The sequence below is a fragment of the Hippopotamus amphibius genome, chromosome 9, assembly GCF_030028045.1.
Source record: "Hippopotamus amphibius kiboko isolate mHipAmp2 chromosome 9, mHipAmp2.hap2, whole genome shotgun sequence".
NCBI lineage: Eukaryota > Metazoa > Chordata > Mammalia > Artiodactyla > Hippopotamidae > Hippopotamus > Hippopotamus amphibius.
The window spans coordinates 140767108-140783475 of record NC_080194.1 but is presented as its reverse complement, the minus strand read 5'-3'; the positions used below and the strand labels follow the sequence as shown (position 1 = coordinate 140783475).

Sequence of the window (16368 nt, the reverse complement as noted above, 5' to 3'; positions counted from 1 at the left end):
CCTTCTTCTCTCCCAGAGTTCAGGTCCTCATCTGTGAAAGCAAATGCTTGAGCCATATCTCTAAGTACTGTTAATTCTAAAATGTTATTATGCCAATACGTTTGTAATGACAGGATGTGAGTCCACGTTGCCTTGTACAATAATTGAAACTCCTACAGGATGTGAAGACCACAGCTGTTGAGGTGATTATGTGTTTTGTTCGGGTGTGTCAGCTTTTGTTTTGTATTTTTTCTGTTGTAAACGCAGTGGGTTTTAAGCACCTTTACCTCTGCCTTCCCTTCCTGCGCATCTCCAGACACTGCTTTACGTGGGTGAGCCAGCTGTAAGGGTTTTGTTCCCTCTACAGCACATCTCAGTTCTGAGATAAAAGGGAGCAGATGCCTGCTGTGTAGTCCAGGGTGTTACAGTCTTACCTGGGGTGGCGTGGGGGTCACTGCCCACGTGAGACCCTGTTGTTACGTGGCTTCCACAGTGGGCTCCAGCTCCGCCCGGGTGCACTTGTTACTTTGAACCAAAAATAGATTCACAGAAAGTTGTAAATATGTTTGGAGAGGTCCCCTGTATACTCACCCACTTTCCCCCACCAGTTACAGCTTACATGATCGTAGGACAATATCAAAGCCAGGATACTGACATGGGTACAAGGTGTGTGCAGTTCTGTGTCTTGTTACCGCACGTGTAGATGTGTGACCACCACCTCCACCAAGACACACAGCTGCCCCCCCACCACCCAGCTCTCCCTTGCACTGCCCCATAAGTCACACCTAGCCCCCCTGCACTGGCAGCCACCCGTCTGTTCTCTGTCTCTGTGATTTTGTCACGTTGAGATGTTACGTAAATGGAGTTTGGCTTTTCCAAGCTTGGCATCATTCCTTCCATCCAGGCTGTGTGGGGCAGCAGTTCATTCCTTTTCGTTGCTGAGCCGTCAGTATCCCACCGTGTGGGGCTCCACCTGTGTTTCCTGAGGGGTAGGGTGGCTGATCCCAGCGTCCGGCTCCTACAGCTGCACCTGCTCTGCATAGTCCGGTGCAGGTTTAGAGCAGACGTACTCCTCCTTTCTCTGCGGAAAGTGCACAGGGACGCAGCCGGTCAGTTGTATCATCAGGGTGTGTTTAGTTTAAGAAACTGCCACTGTGTCTTCCACAGGGGCTGTGCCGTTTTGCATTCCCACCTCCAGGGTAGTGGAGACCCGGCTTCTCAGCAGCCTCGCCAGCATCTGGTGCAGCAGCTGCTTTCTGTTTTAGCCGCTCTTCTAGGCGAACACCGTCACTGCACGTCCCGATGGCCTGTCGCGTGCTTGTTCTTTTTTTATTTTTTTATTTTTTAATTTATTATTTTTTTGGGGGTACACCAAGTTCAATCATCTGTTTTTATACACATATCCCCATATTCCCTCCCTCCCTCGACTCCCCCCCGCCACCCTCCCTCGAGTCCCCCCCACCCTCCCCGTCCCAGTCCTCTAAGGCATCTTCCATCCTCGAGCTGAACTCCCTTTGTTATACAGCAACTTCCCACTGGCTATCTATTTTACAGTTGGTAGTATATATATGTCTGTGCTACTCTCTCACTTCGTCTCAGCTTCCCCTTCACCCCCCGCCCCTGCCAATGTCGTGCGCTTGTTTGCCATGTAGGTGTCCTCTGCAGTGAAGTGTGCCTTCCCGACTTTTGTCCACTTTCTAATTGAGTTGCCTGTTTTTTACTGTTGGGTTTAGGGAATTCTTTACACATCCTGGATGGTCCTTTGTCCGACGTGTGGTTTGACATTCCTCCTCCCAGCAGGAAGCTTGTGGTCACCCTCTGATGGGCTCTCCGTGCAGCAAGAGTGTTAAGTGTTCACAAAGTCCAGCTTGTTGATTTTTTTTTCTTTTTTATAGATCATGCTTTTGGTGTCATGTCTTCATCAAGCCCTAGGTCCCCCCCCTTTTTTTTGAATTTTGAGTTGTTTTCTTCCCATAGGTAATGCACCATTTCTCTCTGGCTGCTTTTAAGACATTTTCTTTGTCTTCAGTTTTCAGAAAGTTGGTGTGGATTTCTTTGAGTTTATCCTATTTGAGGTTCAGCCATCTTCTTGAATCTGTAGGTTTACTTTGTTGCCAGATTTGGGGAATTTACAGTCATTTTTTTACCCCACTCACTTTCTATTCTGTGAGACTCGGATGATGTGAAGATTAGACCTTTTCTTGTAGTCCCACCGGGCCCTGAGACCCCAGTCATTTATTTCCATCTCTTTTCTCTTTGTGATTCAGGTTGGATAATTCTTATTGTTCTAGCTTCGAGTTCACTGATTACTTTCTCTGTTCTTTTCCTTCTGTTTGAGCCTATTCACTGCTTGTTTTAGTTATTATATTTTTTTAGTTCCAATATCTCCTTTGGTTCCTCCTTATATCTTCTCTTTACTGAGATTCTTTTTCTTTCTTTCTTTCTGTCTGTCTGTCTTTCTTTCTGTCTGTCTGTCTGTCCAAGGCGTATCCGAGGCTTTCCTTTTATTCTGTCATTACCATCATCGCTGCTTTCAGTTTTCCGTTTAATTAATAGCTTTCTGCTCTGAAACTCCAGGTGCTGCTATTGCTGCCTTGGAGTCTGTTTCTGTCGGCATCTAGCTGTGCGTTATCACGAAGCCGCTCAGCCTCACGCGGGCCCAGGGCTCTGGAGGCCTTGCGTTGTGGGTGGCCGTCGACATGGATGGAAAATCCCACCAGAATTTCCCAGGCAGCCCCTGGGGCTCCGTGGCCTCTGACGAGGGCGTCAGCCCCTCCAGCAGCCTTGGTGAGATGGTGGCCTTCCCTGAGACCACAGGCCTGTCTCCTCTGGGGGGCGGCGAGCTTGCAGAGCGGTGGTCACACAAAGGATTTCCTTAGACTCTGAGAGTGAGAATAACGCCAGCCCCTGACCTGTGAGTCTGCACAGCTGGCGGCCCACAGGCAGTTTTCCTGTCTTTCCTTCTCGCCTCTCCTGGCAGGTGACAGCCTGAGGGGGCCTGTCCCATCCTGGGAAGGAGCCGCCCGAGCGCCCCAGGAGGAGAGGGAGGCCGGGGAGCCCGCTGTGCGTCAGGTTGGACGGAGGCGACCTCTCTGAGCGACCCTGCTGAGGCCAGGCGCAGATGCCGAGCCGCCTCGGCTGGTGGGGCAGCCCCGGCGGGAGGCTGGGAGGCTGGGAGGCCGGGAGGGAGCAGGGTGGTATCGGAGAGGCTGGCGTGGCCGTCATGCAGGGCCCAGAAGTCTTCATTTTCTTCTAAGAGCTGTGGGCGGTTTTTAAGCTGAGCAAGGACCCTGTTTGTCGTGGGGTTTCAAGAATCTGTCCTTCTGGCCTGTGTAGAAGCTGCAGGAAGCCCTCGGGGCCGGCCTGTCGCCCAGGAAGCGGAGTCCACGGGGTGCGGGAGGTGAGGCTGGAGCTTGCCTGTGGTTGTTTTTAATCTCCCTTCAGAGTGTGTGCGCCCCATTCCATCAAGTGTATATTAGCAGAGAGCACCATGGATGTAGTTTATCAGTTGGAAAGCAAATGTGCCTGATTAGGTGGTGATGCCAAGACATGGTACTAATGGGCACTGCAGGCAGGAAGTTTCGTGACGAGAAGTTCTGACCACGGGCAGACTCGTGTACTCCAGCCCAGCATCTGATGAACGTACGGGTTTTTGCACAGAATTTAATGTAATTTTAATTTTTAATTTAAAAAGGCTCTGAATATTTAAACCTTCCCTGAATTGGCCCTTAGAAGATAAAACTTGCTCTCCACCAGCAAACTGCCGCGGAGTCCTTGCAGGACGACCCTCCTCCTTGGCTGTTGTGTCCACGGCAAACCTAGAATCGGGTCTCAGTGTTGCGTGGTCTGTTTCTTCTTCCTTTGAACCAGAGTTCAATGTCGTGAAGGTAATTGACTTTGAAAGGTATGAGGACCGCAGCTCGCCTCGGACTCTGTGAAGAGATGGATTGGATGGTGCCCATGACGGCCCATGGAAGGAGCACAGGAAAACTGGGAAAGAAGTTGAAAACAAGGAGGCGCGTGAGAGCCGTCCATGCTGCTTTCATTTCAGAGCGAGACTTCTTAAACGTGAACGTGGCCCTCTCTCCTGTGGGAGCTGGGACCTGCGCGGACCCTCCCCGGGGAGCCGAGCTGAGCTGTGAACGGGGTGGCTGCCCTGCCGCCCGCGCCCCCATCCTGGCCAGCAGGCATCGTGGGAGAGGTGACCTCAGCTAGGCCCTGGGCCTGGGGCTTGGTCGTGTGCGTCCAAGTGGACATTTGATATCACCTCCATCGCTGCCTCACAAGGTGGGCTGCCATCTGTGTCCTCCGTCCTTCCCAGTGTCCCTGCTGCGGGGACCGTCCAAGGTCTGTGGTTCTAGAAACCCTCGAAGGCTGTGCCGGGTTCTCACTGTAGCCTCTGACGTTCATTGGTGGTAATTCCTTAGCGAAGGAACTGTTCTGTGAGTAGGTTTCCCCTGAGATCTTGGCCAAAGGACGTCTGGAGCCCCCGTGCTGAGAGCAGGGCCACAGTGCTGGCCGTGGGCAGACGCAGCGTCGCGTGGGCTGCACACAGCCTAGGGCTCGCCCGTTACATCACGGGAGCTTTTCAGGGGCCTCCCTCAGAGACCTGATTCACAAGAAAGTTATGGAAATGCCTGGAGCTTTGGGGGCTCCTGTTCCTCCTTGGCCACAGGCCCCTCACCCCAGTGCTCCGCTCTGCCCCCCCCACTTCTCCTTTCTCCCTTTGGGTCCTGAGCCCCTTGTGCAGCACTCTCTTGCCGGGGCGTCTGCGTGAAGAATCCCCAGAGGGGGTGGCAGGTGGGGCACCCCCGGACCGTGCCGTCCGGGCGAGGGGTTCAGGCCCCAGCACCTCACTCATCAGCTCTGTGATCCTGAATCCAAGCTGTCCTCCCTCTGAGCCCTGGTTCCCTCATAGCTGGGGCGGGGGGGGGGGGTGGTTGTTGTCTGTCTTAGGACAGAGCTGGTGCAGGAGGTCGGGCTGCTCCACCCCCAGGTGACCCCACAGTGACCGGAGCCACACTGGTCGTCAGGCCCGCCCGGTCCCTGTACATCCTGCTCCTTGTCACCGGGCAGGATGGCCGTGGTGCTGCGCACACAGCCAGGAATTCATCTTCCACGCAGATGCTGTGCAAAATCATCATCATTAATTTTTCAGAAACTGAAGTGCCCTCGCGCTTCCCGCTTCTCCGTTTGTCGAGGCCCGTGGTGGGTTCTCAGTCTGTGTGGGTGATGGGGACAGTGCTGGGGCAGCCCCTCCCGGTGCCCAGCAGGGCAGCAGACGGCCCATGGTTTGTTTTTCCTTCAGTGGAGAGCTCTAGTTTGTTTTCCTTTCTGAAACCAAACAGTCTTGTGTCGTACAAAACATGTAAAGGATAGAGGGATGGTGTGGCCGTGGGTTGAACACGAACCGCAGGCGGGCCGGGCTCCAGGCCCAGCACACATCGAGGCTGCTTCCGTTTGTCTGTCCCACCGTTCCTGGTCCAGGGCTTCCACGTCAAGGTGACCTCCTTGCCCAGGGTGGCTGCTGGCACGCCGGTCATCACATTTCCATTCCAGACGGGGAGTGGAAGGAAGGGACGGTGGGCAGTCATGCCCCCTCGGGAGCCATCCGCCTGCCTCTCCAGGGGCTTTCTGCGACCGTGTCACTTTCCATCCGTCACCCCCTTGGCAGGGGCTGCTGGGGACACGGGCACCCAGGAAAAGGTGGGGGGGGGAGTGGGTTTGGGGCAGCGCCCGCCCTCAGGCACCGCTTCACCCTGCACCTGTCCCCCTCGGAACCCCGCTCACCAACTTTCCCCCGGCGGCCCCTCCGTCAGCTCCCGCCTCGAAAGCCAGGGCTCCTTGGGCTGTGGGAGCTGCCCTGGAACGACATGCCCGGCTCGGCAGGCAGGGAGGCCCTTGGACCCCCGGCCCGTCCCCCCCTCCCTGGGGCCTGTGGGGAGGACTGAGGGGCGCTGTGTATTGACGTCAGCGGGGGCTGTGGGAGGGGTCACGTCTCGATGCGGCTCTGAGCTGAGAGCCGGGTCTGGGGTGCGCACCCCCCGCACGGCTGCCGGGTGGACTGGGACGCCTCCCTGGGCGCTTTCACAGCTTTCACGGGTTTCGGTTTTTCAGGGAAATGGGCTGGACGCCAAGTGCAGTTCTTGGGGGGCGGGGCAGGGGAGCCGTACACCCGCCCGCCACCCATCCTTCCCCCCGCGGCCTCCGTGCAGGGCGGCTCCGGCCGGGTTTCTGTGTGCGCCTGTCGGATTTTCCAAATTAGGAAGGGGAGCTGAGCCGGGCCGGGCGCAGGCAGACACGGCTCCTGTTATGTTCTGACACACAGGACTTTTTTCTTTTTTGGTTTCCTTTTTAACAGCAAAGGCTGTTTGCTGTCCTCAGAGGTGGAGTTGAGGTTTGTGTGTGGGGTTCCCTGTCGAGCTCCGCGGCTGTCTCCGAGGCTGGTATCAAAAGGAAGGTCTTGGACTGGACGGTAATGCCTGGGCAGGAGGCTCGCAGGTTTCCCTGAACGGTCCACCCGGGAAGGACGAGCGCTCCCCCCGGACCTTCCCTGGGGGTGGGGCGGTGACCACCCCTCCCAGGCGCCACCTTCAGCTTCGGAAAGTGCGTCCTTGGCCGTGTTGAACAGAATGGAACTTGGGCCTTGCAGGGACCCGGCGTGGGTTTCTGCTCTGTTTTCTTGTTTCTCACCCGTGCCCCCCGCACCCCCTTCCGCCGCACCGGTGCCGCAGCCGCCCTGTCCCAGCAGCCTTTGCTTTCCGCCCCCAGAGTTATAAGGGCAGCACAGAGCGCTGTCTGTAATGTCCTCAAACTCCCCGGATTTAACATCACTAAAGTGTCCAGAGAAATGGAATATTTTGGCTAGTTGATATACTTAACCTGCTCAGTGCAGTCACCTGGCACAGGTGACAAATAATAGCCAAGGCTGCTTTTTAACTGTTATCGTCATTGTGTTGTACGGCCTTATTGTTACTGAATTTCATGCTGCTGAGGGTCTCGGCGGTCCACTCCCGCTGTTGCACGCTGGGTAGCTGGAAGGGTGAGGCCCCGGCGGCTGACGGCCCCCACCTGTCCGAAGGTCCTCCTGTCGTGGGAGCTGGTCCCACGGGAGGGGCAGTCCGCCACCGAGGAGGCGGGTCATGCTGCTGTCTGGATGGAGTTTTTAAGTGTAAACGTGGTCATTACGTACCCCGTGCGATCTCTTGTTTCGTCCCCCCGGCTCTTTCCTGGGTCTTCATCTTCACGCGTAGACACCCGTCCTGTCCTCCGGAGGGAGAAGGGGTGTGTCACGTGGCGATAATCTTGGTGTCTGACTTCAGATCAGGCTGGTGTCGGAATGGGCCGGTGCTGATCACTGCGCGGCCCCCTGCCGCCCCCACCCCCACCCGTCTTCAGTGACGCTTGACCCGCTGGCAGCCTGGCCCGCTGGGCTCTGCACGTGGAGTGTCTCCAGCCCGTGGGCGGCGGTCGGGCCGGCCCAGATGCTCCCATTTTCACGCGAGCTTCTCTCTGTAAAAACCGTGGACGTGGATTTCAGCGGTGAAATGGGCGGCCCCACCCCGCGTGTGTGATGGAGGGCTGCGAGCCGTCCTCTGGTTCTCTGGCTGCGTGATTCTGCTAAACACAGAGAAGGCACGTTGTCAGTGTCCTTGTAGGGTTAACCCAGGGTCAGAAAAGTCTGATCGTTTCCCTGCGGTTTGGACGCTGGGTTTCAGCCGATAACTCTCCAGGGTGCTGCGCCCGTGTGGAAGGAACCGCTCTCCTTCTGCCTTGCACCCAGCTTGTACCTCCCGATAGACTGTAAGTTACACAGAGACATGCAGGTAGTGAGCTCCTGCTCTTGCGCACCAGCACGTGTGCGCGTGGCGTGGAGGGACAGGCGGCAGCAGAGGAGACACTTCCCTCCGGGAGCCGTGGTCTGGAAGCCCAGCGGGGATAAGCAGGGGTGCCTGAGGTGGGCTCTGTACAGGGGGTGGCCTTTGGGGACAGAATCTTGAAGAACATGAGTCTGCTGGGACGAGGCTTGGTGGCAGCCCGTCACCTGAGAGCTCTGCTGTCCCTGTGTCTGTCCCAGCGGCTCCGTCCCTGGAGAGCCTGGCCTTGTGGTCCACACTTGAGCCACCCAGTGCAGGACATCCGTCTGCAGTGCCCGTTCAGTTGGCAGTGATCCTTAGGAAGCCAGGACATTTGAAGTGGTAATTCTGATCTTTCTAGCTCCTCCATTAACCCAATTGGATAACTATTGGTATTTTTCAGGCAAATCTGGAAGATATTTGCTCTTTCGATATATTAGACGTTCTGCCCCATTTGATTTTCCAAACGGTAAAGCTGTGACCTCAACTTACAGTCTTTTTTTTGTCTGTTTGTTTTATACCTGATGCTTCCCCACAGAGGGATAAGAGTGTCCCTGGGAAGACGGCCTGGGGTCCTCCCCAGGGCGCCTGACCCTGCGTGGCCCAGCTCTGCTGGGAGCCTCTGTGTCCGAGGTCCTGATCCTGACCATGGGCAGCTGTGGTTCGTGCAGCAGGGACAAGGGCCTGAGGCAGAGGCCGCCTCGCAGATACACGAGCGCGCGTCAGTTTTTTGGAATAGGGTGACTCGAGGTTTTGTTGGTGTGTCCAGGACCCTGCGGAGTGGCTGCCTGATGAGGACGGCTGCGGCCCCACCTGCCCGGGGCCTGTGTTTGGATAAGGCCGCCTCGCTGTGCTGGTCTGTCTGTCGTGGGCTCACCCCGCACTGGTCCGCACTGCTTCCCAGCACAGCCGTGAAGTGTGGCCTCTGCAGCCTCCAGCCTCCTCTGCTCCGTTCTGGTTTTTTGTGTGTTTGTTTGTTTTTGTTTTTTTAAAGATGTTCTAGCAAAATGTATTACGTTTTTAATAGAAATAGATATTTTAGGTTAAAAACACTGAAAATTATCAGAATCATTTGATTTAGGGATTGTAGAGGTAAAAGTTTTTTCAAAGCCATTTCCTGAACTGTCTTTTCTTTGGACTTCTTACAAAACTCAGAGCCTCTAGTTCCTCCTGTTCCAATTTCAGACTTTCTGTGAATGAGGGTGCTCGCGTTCCAGGGCCCACCGGGGAAAGTCGCTGGCTGGCCTGTGCCTAGAACCTGCTGTAGGGGGAGGGCGGGCCGCGGGAGGCCCTCCTGCCTGTCAGCTGGCCCCTCAGTCTGACCATTTTTCCACTCCTAGGCTGTGGTTATTTTCAAAATTTGAATGTTCTGGTCATCAAACTTGTAACAGCTCTTTCCCCCCTATTCTTAAGTCTTTCATTTCTTAAAGGACATGGTTACAACATTTAAAAAATGTTTTGAAAGACTCTGAGGTCTCCTGCAATGCCACTCTTACCCCGGCCCGGGGCTGTTTTCACTCCTCCTTCCCGTCCTTGTCCTGCAAGGATGCCCAAGCCCGTGATATCAGCCACATGCTGTGCTGGCCTCTCCCGCCCCGGGGCTCCTGCTACACCAGGCCTGCCTGTTTGTCTCTGGGTTACCAGGGAGGGGCCTTAGATTCAGCCACTCGCCCCAGGTCACCCCACACCGTCCCAGTGGCCCAGTCTCAAACCAGGTCTGTCTGATTTCAAATCCTGTTCCTGTAGCCGAGACACTGGGCTGTTTAGTCTCTGCTGTTTTCAGTGGTCAGAGTGTCGTCAGCATTTTAACATCCACCCGTGGGCCAGTTTTAGTGGGTGCTTGTTACCTGTCAGTCCTGTGTGAGCTTCTGACTGCTTATTTCATTCAGTACTCACAAGACCCCTACAAAGAACACACGGTAAATACCCCAGTTTTCCTGATGAGGAGGACAGACTGGACGTGTTGAGATTTGCCCAGAGACACACAGTCCTGCAAAGTGTCCCTTTAAATGGCTGCATGATATTCCCCTATGAATGTGCACCGTGGTGCATTCAGCTGTTCCTCACAGAGAGCTCTTTCGCTGTTTAGAACTAGGATGTAGGTTTGGTTTTTGTAACAAAGGTCAGAATAGCAAGGGTGAGGTGGATTTCTTTTGCATATAACAATCCTAATGTAATCTGCTATGGGAGCTCCAGGCTCTTTCTGTTCCATTGCTCTGTTACCCAGTGTCTGTTTTATGGCCCAGCATGGCTGCTCCAGCTCCTGCCATCACACCCACATTCTGGCTATTAGAAAGGGAAGAAGTGAAGAAGACACTCTCTTCCTCTTAAGGGCACAAACCATTCGCACCCCATTGACCAGCACAGACAGTCTCCTGGCTACACGAGAGGCAGAGAAGTGACGTCCTTAGTTGGGCAGCCATGTGTCCAGCTGAAACAAGTTCGGTGTTGAAGCAGGAGAGGATGCGTGTCCAGGGGACCGGCCATCTCTGCATAGTCTGCCCTTTCGGCTCCCCACACAGTTGTGACCCTTCTTCTGACATAAAAACCCCTCATCCCTGTTGCCAAGGGAGGCAGCCGAAGTCCCAGGTGGTGACCGCATCCTGAAAGTCCAGGATCTCTGTTAACGTGTGCCTCCCCAGCGGGGCGCTCCGCGTGGTGGATGTGTGCCGTGCTGTGCCGAGGAGAAGCAGAGGAAGCCGGTCACAGCTCCCATCTGGAAAAGAGAAGAGCAGGATGCACACTCACTGGTCACAGCCGCTCTGCTCTCAAAGGGGCAGGTTCCGGGGGGCCCGCCCAGCCGCCCCCGTGTCTGCATGTGGAAGGTTCTCTGTCCACCCGCCTCCCTGGCCTCGTCCGAGGTGCGCTGGGGACGACGTGCTTCCTGGCAGGGCCCTGGGCCCGGCAGGTCGGGGAGGGCGGGTCCCGCCTCGCAGGCCAGGTTGGGGCGTCTCAGGCAGCAGGGTCTCCGAGCCTGCAGGCTGTGTCACAGCCGTGTGTCGGGTGCACAGCCAGGCTCTCCGGGCGCGGCTTTTGCTCTTGAAAGCCCTGGTCGGGTCTTCTCCGCCATTGGGCTGGGGCCTCTCTGCGTCTCTCCTGAGTCGCGGCTCCTCCAGGCCACGGAGGCTGCAGGCTCCGCCAAGCGTTCCTGCCCCGCCGGTCCCTGTGGTCCAGCCTGCAGTGCGTGGCATCCCAGCCACACGGGCTCTGCTCTCGGGTATCTCGGGGGACTGCTGGTCCCCGGACAGGGCAGGTGACCAGATTTCCACTGGCAGCACTCGCGTCTTGCCGCCTGATGGGGCAGCACCCTGTACTTCAAATTGTGTGACAGCACTGGTGACTCGACCACCACCGGTCTGTGCCGGCAGGAAGCAGGGGCCCGGGCCGCTCTCCCCATCACTGCCTGAGCCTCCAGAATCTTCTCGTATTTTCTTCATCTTTTCTGGGAGGTGTTTTCAAGCCTGTCACCCAGCCTTCCTTGTGAAGTTTTCCTTTGTGTGACATTTACTTGTCCAGGGTCCTTGCTTTTCCCCAGAAAACTGCCTTTTGGGGCTGCAGTCCATGGTGGCAGAAGCAGTGCCCTCTCCCGTCCCAGGGATACGGGTGGCCCATGTCCTCTCCTGCTCCTGGACCGCCTTTTCCTCTGAGTCCCCCCCCCCCCCCACAGTGTTTGGTCCCTGTCTTCCTGGGGGAGACGCTCCCAAACGTCTCCTTTCTGGCTGTCTGTCCGCGGTGAAGAGCGAGGCACTCCGGCTGGTCGGCCACTGCCTGTGCCTGGGTGGTCTGCACGGGGCTCCTTGCCTGGTGGGCTTCACGGGGGCGCACAGGTGCCAGGTCCGCAGCCACCCCCGGGGCCAGGGTGTGCAGGGAACGTTGGGGTGTCGTGCTTGGTGCGCAGAGCTCCTGTCATCACTTCACTGTGGAGTGTGGGTCCCTGTGTGCTGAGTCAGCACCCATGGGTAGGCTTCTGCAGGGACAGGGGGGATGGGTGGTGGGGGTGGGGGCAGTGATGGCTCAGGAGATGGATGGTCTGGAAGCCTTCACATGTACTTTCTTGTTTCTCTGATCATTTCTCATGCCTAAAATGGAGTCAGTTGTATTTGTGTTTACATCAGTGTGGACTGAACGATGACAGAGGAATTACGTTTATTCTCTGACAGCTTCCTGTTGGTAGGGCAGGTGGTGGGCTTCCTCCCCCAGGACGAGATGGGAGTGAAGGTGGGAGACAGCCCCAGTCCCTGAGGCTCATTAATGAGTGACCGAGCAGGGCCAGACCAGCCTTCGTGCAGGGATCTGTGACCTGATGTTGAACATGGCAGCCTCACAGGGAACCAAGGCAATACCAGTCTGGCCCACCTTCCAGGAGCCCTGGCTTCCTGATGCCCTGGGAAAGTCCTAGACTGGAGCAGGCCCCGGGCATAGGAGCTTCAGGGCAAGAGCGTTCTAAACAGCAGGATTGAGTGTAGTTCACGTTCAGCACAATGAGCCCATTCGAATTGTTCAAGTCGGTGGTTTTTAGTAGATCCATGGAATTGTGCAGCCACCACCACAGTCGAGTTTAAGGCGTTTGTATCACCTCCGAAGGAAACCCTGCGCCCATCAGCAGTCCTTCCCACCCCCACCCCCAGCCCTGGCAGCCACTGTCATCTCTGCAAATTAGGGCAAGAGTTTTGTGGAGAGCTCTCTAGGGACAGCCCTGCGAAGTGGCGGATACTCGCACAGGGCCTGCCTCGGGCTGGTGGGTAGGGCTTCCCAGCACGCACCCCACCCTCAGCAGAAGCCCCGACAGCACAGGCACAGTGCACTGGGGTTCAGGCTGAACGTGGAGCACCTTCAAGGAGAACAGCTCTAATTGCAGAACACACTCATTAAAGCTCCAGCTGGGGCCCTAAACCAGAACAAAAACCTTACAGGGAGAGAAGTAATGACAGACTCTGCAGGCACCCTGGGGAGGCATCTATTTAGAATTAAGTAGCTTCCTGGTATTTTCCTTTCCTCCTCCTGCGTAGGAGATCGGCTGCCTCAGGATAATTTTTGGAAGAGTGAGTCAGGAGATGCTTTTGAAATAGCTGTTGCAGTAAATAATGTGAAAATGTTTATGGTTAAACCTTAATTGGAAAATCATTGTTCCGGTAGGACACGGTCCTGCTAGTGTCAGTTACTGATGGCTGTAGATTTTGCTGTTGCTGATGTGCCTAAATCCTGGACCTGTAAAACGCTGTGTTTGGTTTCACTGAAACCCCAGTCTGTGCACGTACCACGTCTCTAGCGTCTTGGATTTGAGCTGGAAGCGCCGTGGAGGTGCTCTCTCCTGCCCAGAGCACCCGGGGCCGCAGAGCGGTGAGGGTAGGTGGCCCCAAAGCAGAGTCAGGCTGGGAAGTGGGGGAGGGGGAGCCTGACGATGCCTCCCGGCGTCTCCCTCCTCCGCCTCAGCGAGGCAGCCGGGCAGGCGCTGACCCCGCCCAGAGGCTTCTCTCGGTTCTCGTGCCTCTTCTCATCTTCACCCTGAACCCCGTTTTCTAAGATTCCCTCACCTGTCAGAGGCCAGAAGCCACATCCTCTTTCTAGTTGGTCTTGAGGGTTGTAGTTGTAACATGATCTTGAGGTTGTAGTCTGATCTCAGGTTAAGGCAGGGACGTTCACGATGCGGGAAGTCAGAGCTCCACGTGCCTCTGGCAGAGAGTAACCGTGGCTTGTTTTGTTCATTTGCAGCAGTTTGAGGAAGAGACAGATGGTAACTGTTTGTCACCATTACCGCCTCCCTACCTGGCGCTGGTGGAACAGGTGTGTGTACAGAGACACCCCCGCTGTTCATCCAGCCCTGTTGTCCACAGGTGGTGCTCACCTCAGCTGCGCTCTGCTGACCTGGGTGGAGCCCTCAGCCAGCTCCCAGGCTCAGGGACACCAGGCCCATCTCCGACTTGGCGGGGATGCATGTTGACTCTGTGACTTACGAAAGCTGACCGGCCTCCGGGTTTGGAGAGACCCTCGGCCTCAGAAAGCATCTTAGGCAAATGTGTGATGTTAACTTTCTAGTCAAAAGACTGATGGAGGAAATTTCCATTGGGTGGCAGGGAAACTAAAGAAAGTGGAAAGGACACCAGACCTTTCTTTAACTGGCTTACAAAAAGGAAATGAGCCTGGGGCAGCCCTTTAAGCAGAACCATAGGGATGTTGTTGCCATTCTAGACCTGCCATCCTCGTCCCTAACATTTTGGTGTTTAGGCTGAACTTCCCAGAATCAAAACAATCAAACAGGAAAACAGCTTCTGTTGGAACAGTATCCAGATCCCTTTGTTCTGATTTCAGATTTGGAAACACTAACCTCGCAGCTGTGGGTCCCAGGGTCTGGTGCCTCACCGCCTGCTGCAGGGCTCTGCCCTGATGGCCACATGCAGCCCCTCTCTGCTCAGTGTCTCTGGAAGAATCTGTACTGGCCAGTCAAGCCGGTCTGAGTTCCTGACTTTCTCTGTGCAGGGGCTCTCAGACTAGATGCCTGCCCTGCTGAGTCATCTCCTGCGAGGTGGGTCTGCCCCAGAGGAAGGCTCGCGAGCGCCCCTTTCGGCCAGCGGGGCGCTGGGCCACCACCTGGCGTGTCCCAGAGCCTGTTCTGACCTGTTCTTAAATCTGGTTTCTTCAAAGCTGTTTTACTAAGAGAATAGGGAATTCAGCTGAAGCAGCGCTTGCAGTGTCTGTGGGAGGCCGGAGGTAGATTTGCTACATAGACATTGAATTGGTCTTGACACTGAATTGAATGGACAGGCCCAAACATCAGGGACTTTCTGGTGTGGACCCAATGTCTGCTAACCACGGTTAGCAACTTGTGGGTAACGCTAGAAGGTGTGCTGCGCAAGGAACGCCCCGCTTTACAGGCAGAAGTTTCCCAGGGGTAGAGGCGCCCTGGTCCCTGTGCACACTCAGGGAGGGACGGGGCTCTGTGATGGGCCGGAGCAGGTGGTCACCCACGGAGATGCGGCTCGCAGCTCGTGAGGCCAGCACGGGTGGTGAAGGCCGCTCGAGCTCTCGGGTTCGTCCTCGAGATGCCCGCCCGTGCCTCTGCGGGAGGCGCTGCTGCTTCTCCCGGGCGGCGCTTGCTGTGCGTCTTCTGCTGTTGAAACGCCGCCCCGCGTGCCCCTGGTGTTCCGGCTTCCCCAGGAGCGTTCTCTGCGAGGTCTGGAGGCACATGGCGAGCGTGGCGGACAGGAAGCCGGCCGTCTGGAGCCCGTGTGGGAGGGGATGCCGGGGGGCTCATCGGGGCCGGAGGTCTTGCTGTCGCACTCACGGTGGGGGGAGCCTGGTGCCCGTGCCGGCCGTGTCCCCACAGAGCAGAGGTGGCGCGGTTCGGGTGCAGGTTTGGGCACAGGTACACGCACAGCGTGGTTGCAGCACAGTGGCCGCTTACAGCGGGCGGTGTAGACGTGCCGGGATGCCCTTCCCGCATTGTGCCTAACGTCCCGCTGCCCTCCCGTTGCAGGTGCACCTTCCGCTTCCCCAGCACGGCGATAAAGATCCAGTTCACGTCCCTGTACCATCAGGAGGAGGCCCCAGCGTCTCCCCTCCGGCCGCTCTACCCGCAGATCTCCCCGCTGAAGATCCACATCCCGGAGCCGGACCTCCGGAGCCTGGTCAGCCCCATCCCCTCCCCGACCGGCACCATCAGGTGAGCAGCCTGGCCCGGCCACGCGGCTGCCTCTGCAGAACGCAGGGCCTGTGCTCCAGAACACAGCGAGAAAGAGGAAAGTGATACGGGTATTCTGTGTTTTATACAGTTATCAAGCATGTTTCTGGAAAATTGCACAGGGATGGAAAATTTGAAGCTATTTTAAGTACAGCAGGAGACCTGAGGACTTAAAGAAAATCTCTGGAGAATTCTTTTATAAAGTGAAAAATCACTACCTAATTAGTCACTTTTCCAGTTTGAAATTTTGTATATTAGGATCTTCTAAAGCAAGCATAGGTATCATTTTTTAAAGACAGTGAAAATATTTTAAAGGAGTATTTTTATACCAGGATTCATTCGGTGGACTAGGTTTTTCTAAACTTTATTTGTAGAAATCCTTTGCAAAGTTTTAGAAATTAATCTAGATTTTGAAGAGAGGTAAGTCCTCAAACTTTGTCATCCTTGGCATGTTATATAGAGAGTCCCTGGGAGGAAGTGTGTAACCAGAGACTGGGGGCGGGGGGGGGGTGGTGGCTGGTGAGCGGTCCCCTCTCAGGGATGTAAGGAGTTCTTGTGACAACAGGGGTCCTGTGCCTTCTTCCCCTTTTGTCATAAAACATGTTGAAAGATGTGGATTTAGGGATCAAAATTAATAAACTTTAAAATAGTTTACTGCTTCAGTAAGGACATTTTGAAACAAAGCTGGCCTTTTCTCTTCTTTACTGGTGCGTGTGGCCTCAGAGATGCCACGGGCCCTGGTGCACAGGATGCTGGTGCCCCAGTGCCGCCACGGCACCGCAGGTGCCACCTTGGGTTGGGCCTTATCGACGTCAGCCTGGTGGAAGAGGCAAATCGTGTCTTCGTGTCACCGTG

The 16368-nt window shown here is 55.8% G+C and overlaps 1 protein-coding gene across 1 annotated transcript in view; it reads left to right on the top strand.

Moving 5' to 3' along the window:
* The window catches only part of FOXK1 (forkhead box K1), a 62088-nt gene that overhangs the window by 24634 nt on the left and 21086 nt on the right, over positions 1-16368 (top strand). The window contains exon 2 of the mRNA XM_057748550.1: positions 15310-15495. Coding sequence (XP_057604533.1) covers positions 15310-15495 — 186 coding nt within the window. The remainder of the gene's footprint in view (positions 1-15309; positions 15496-16368) is intronic.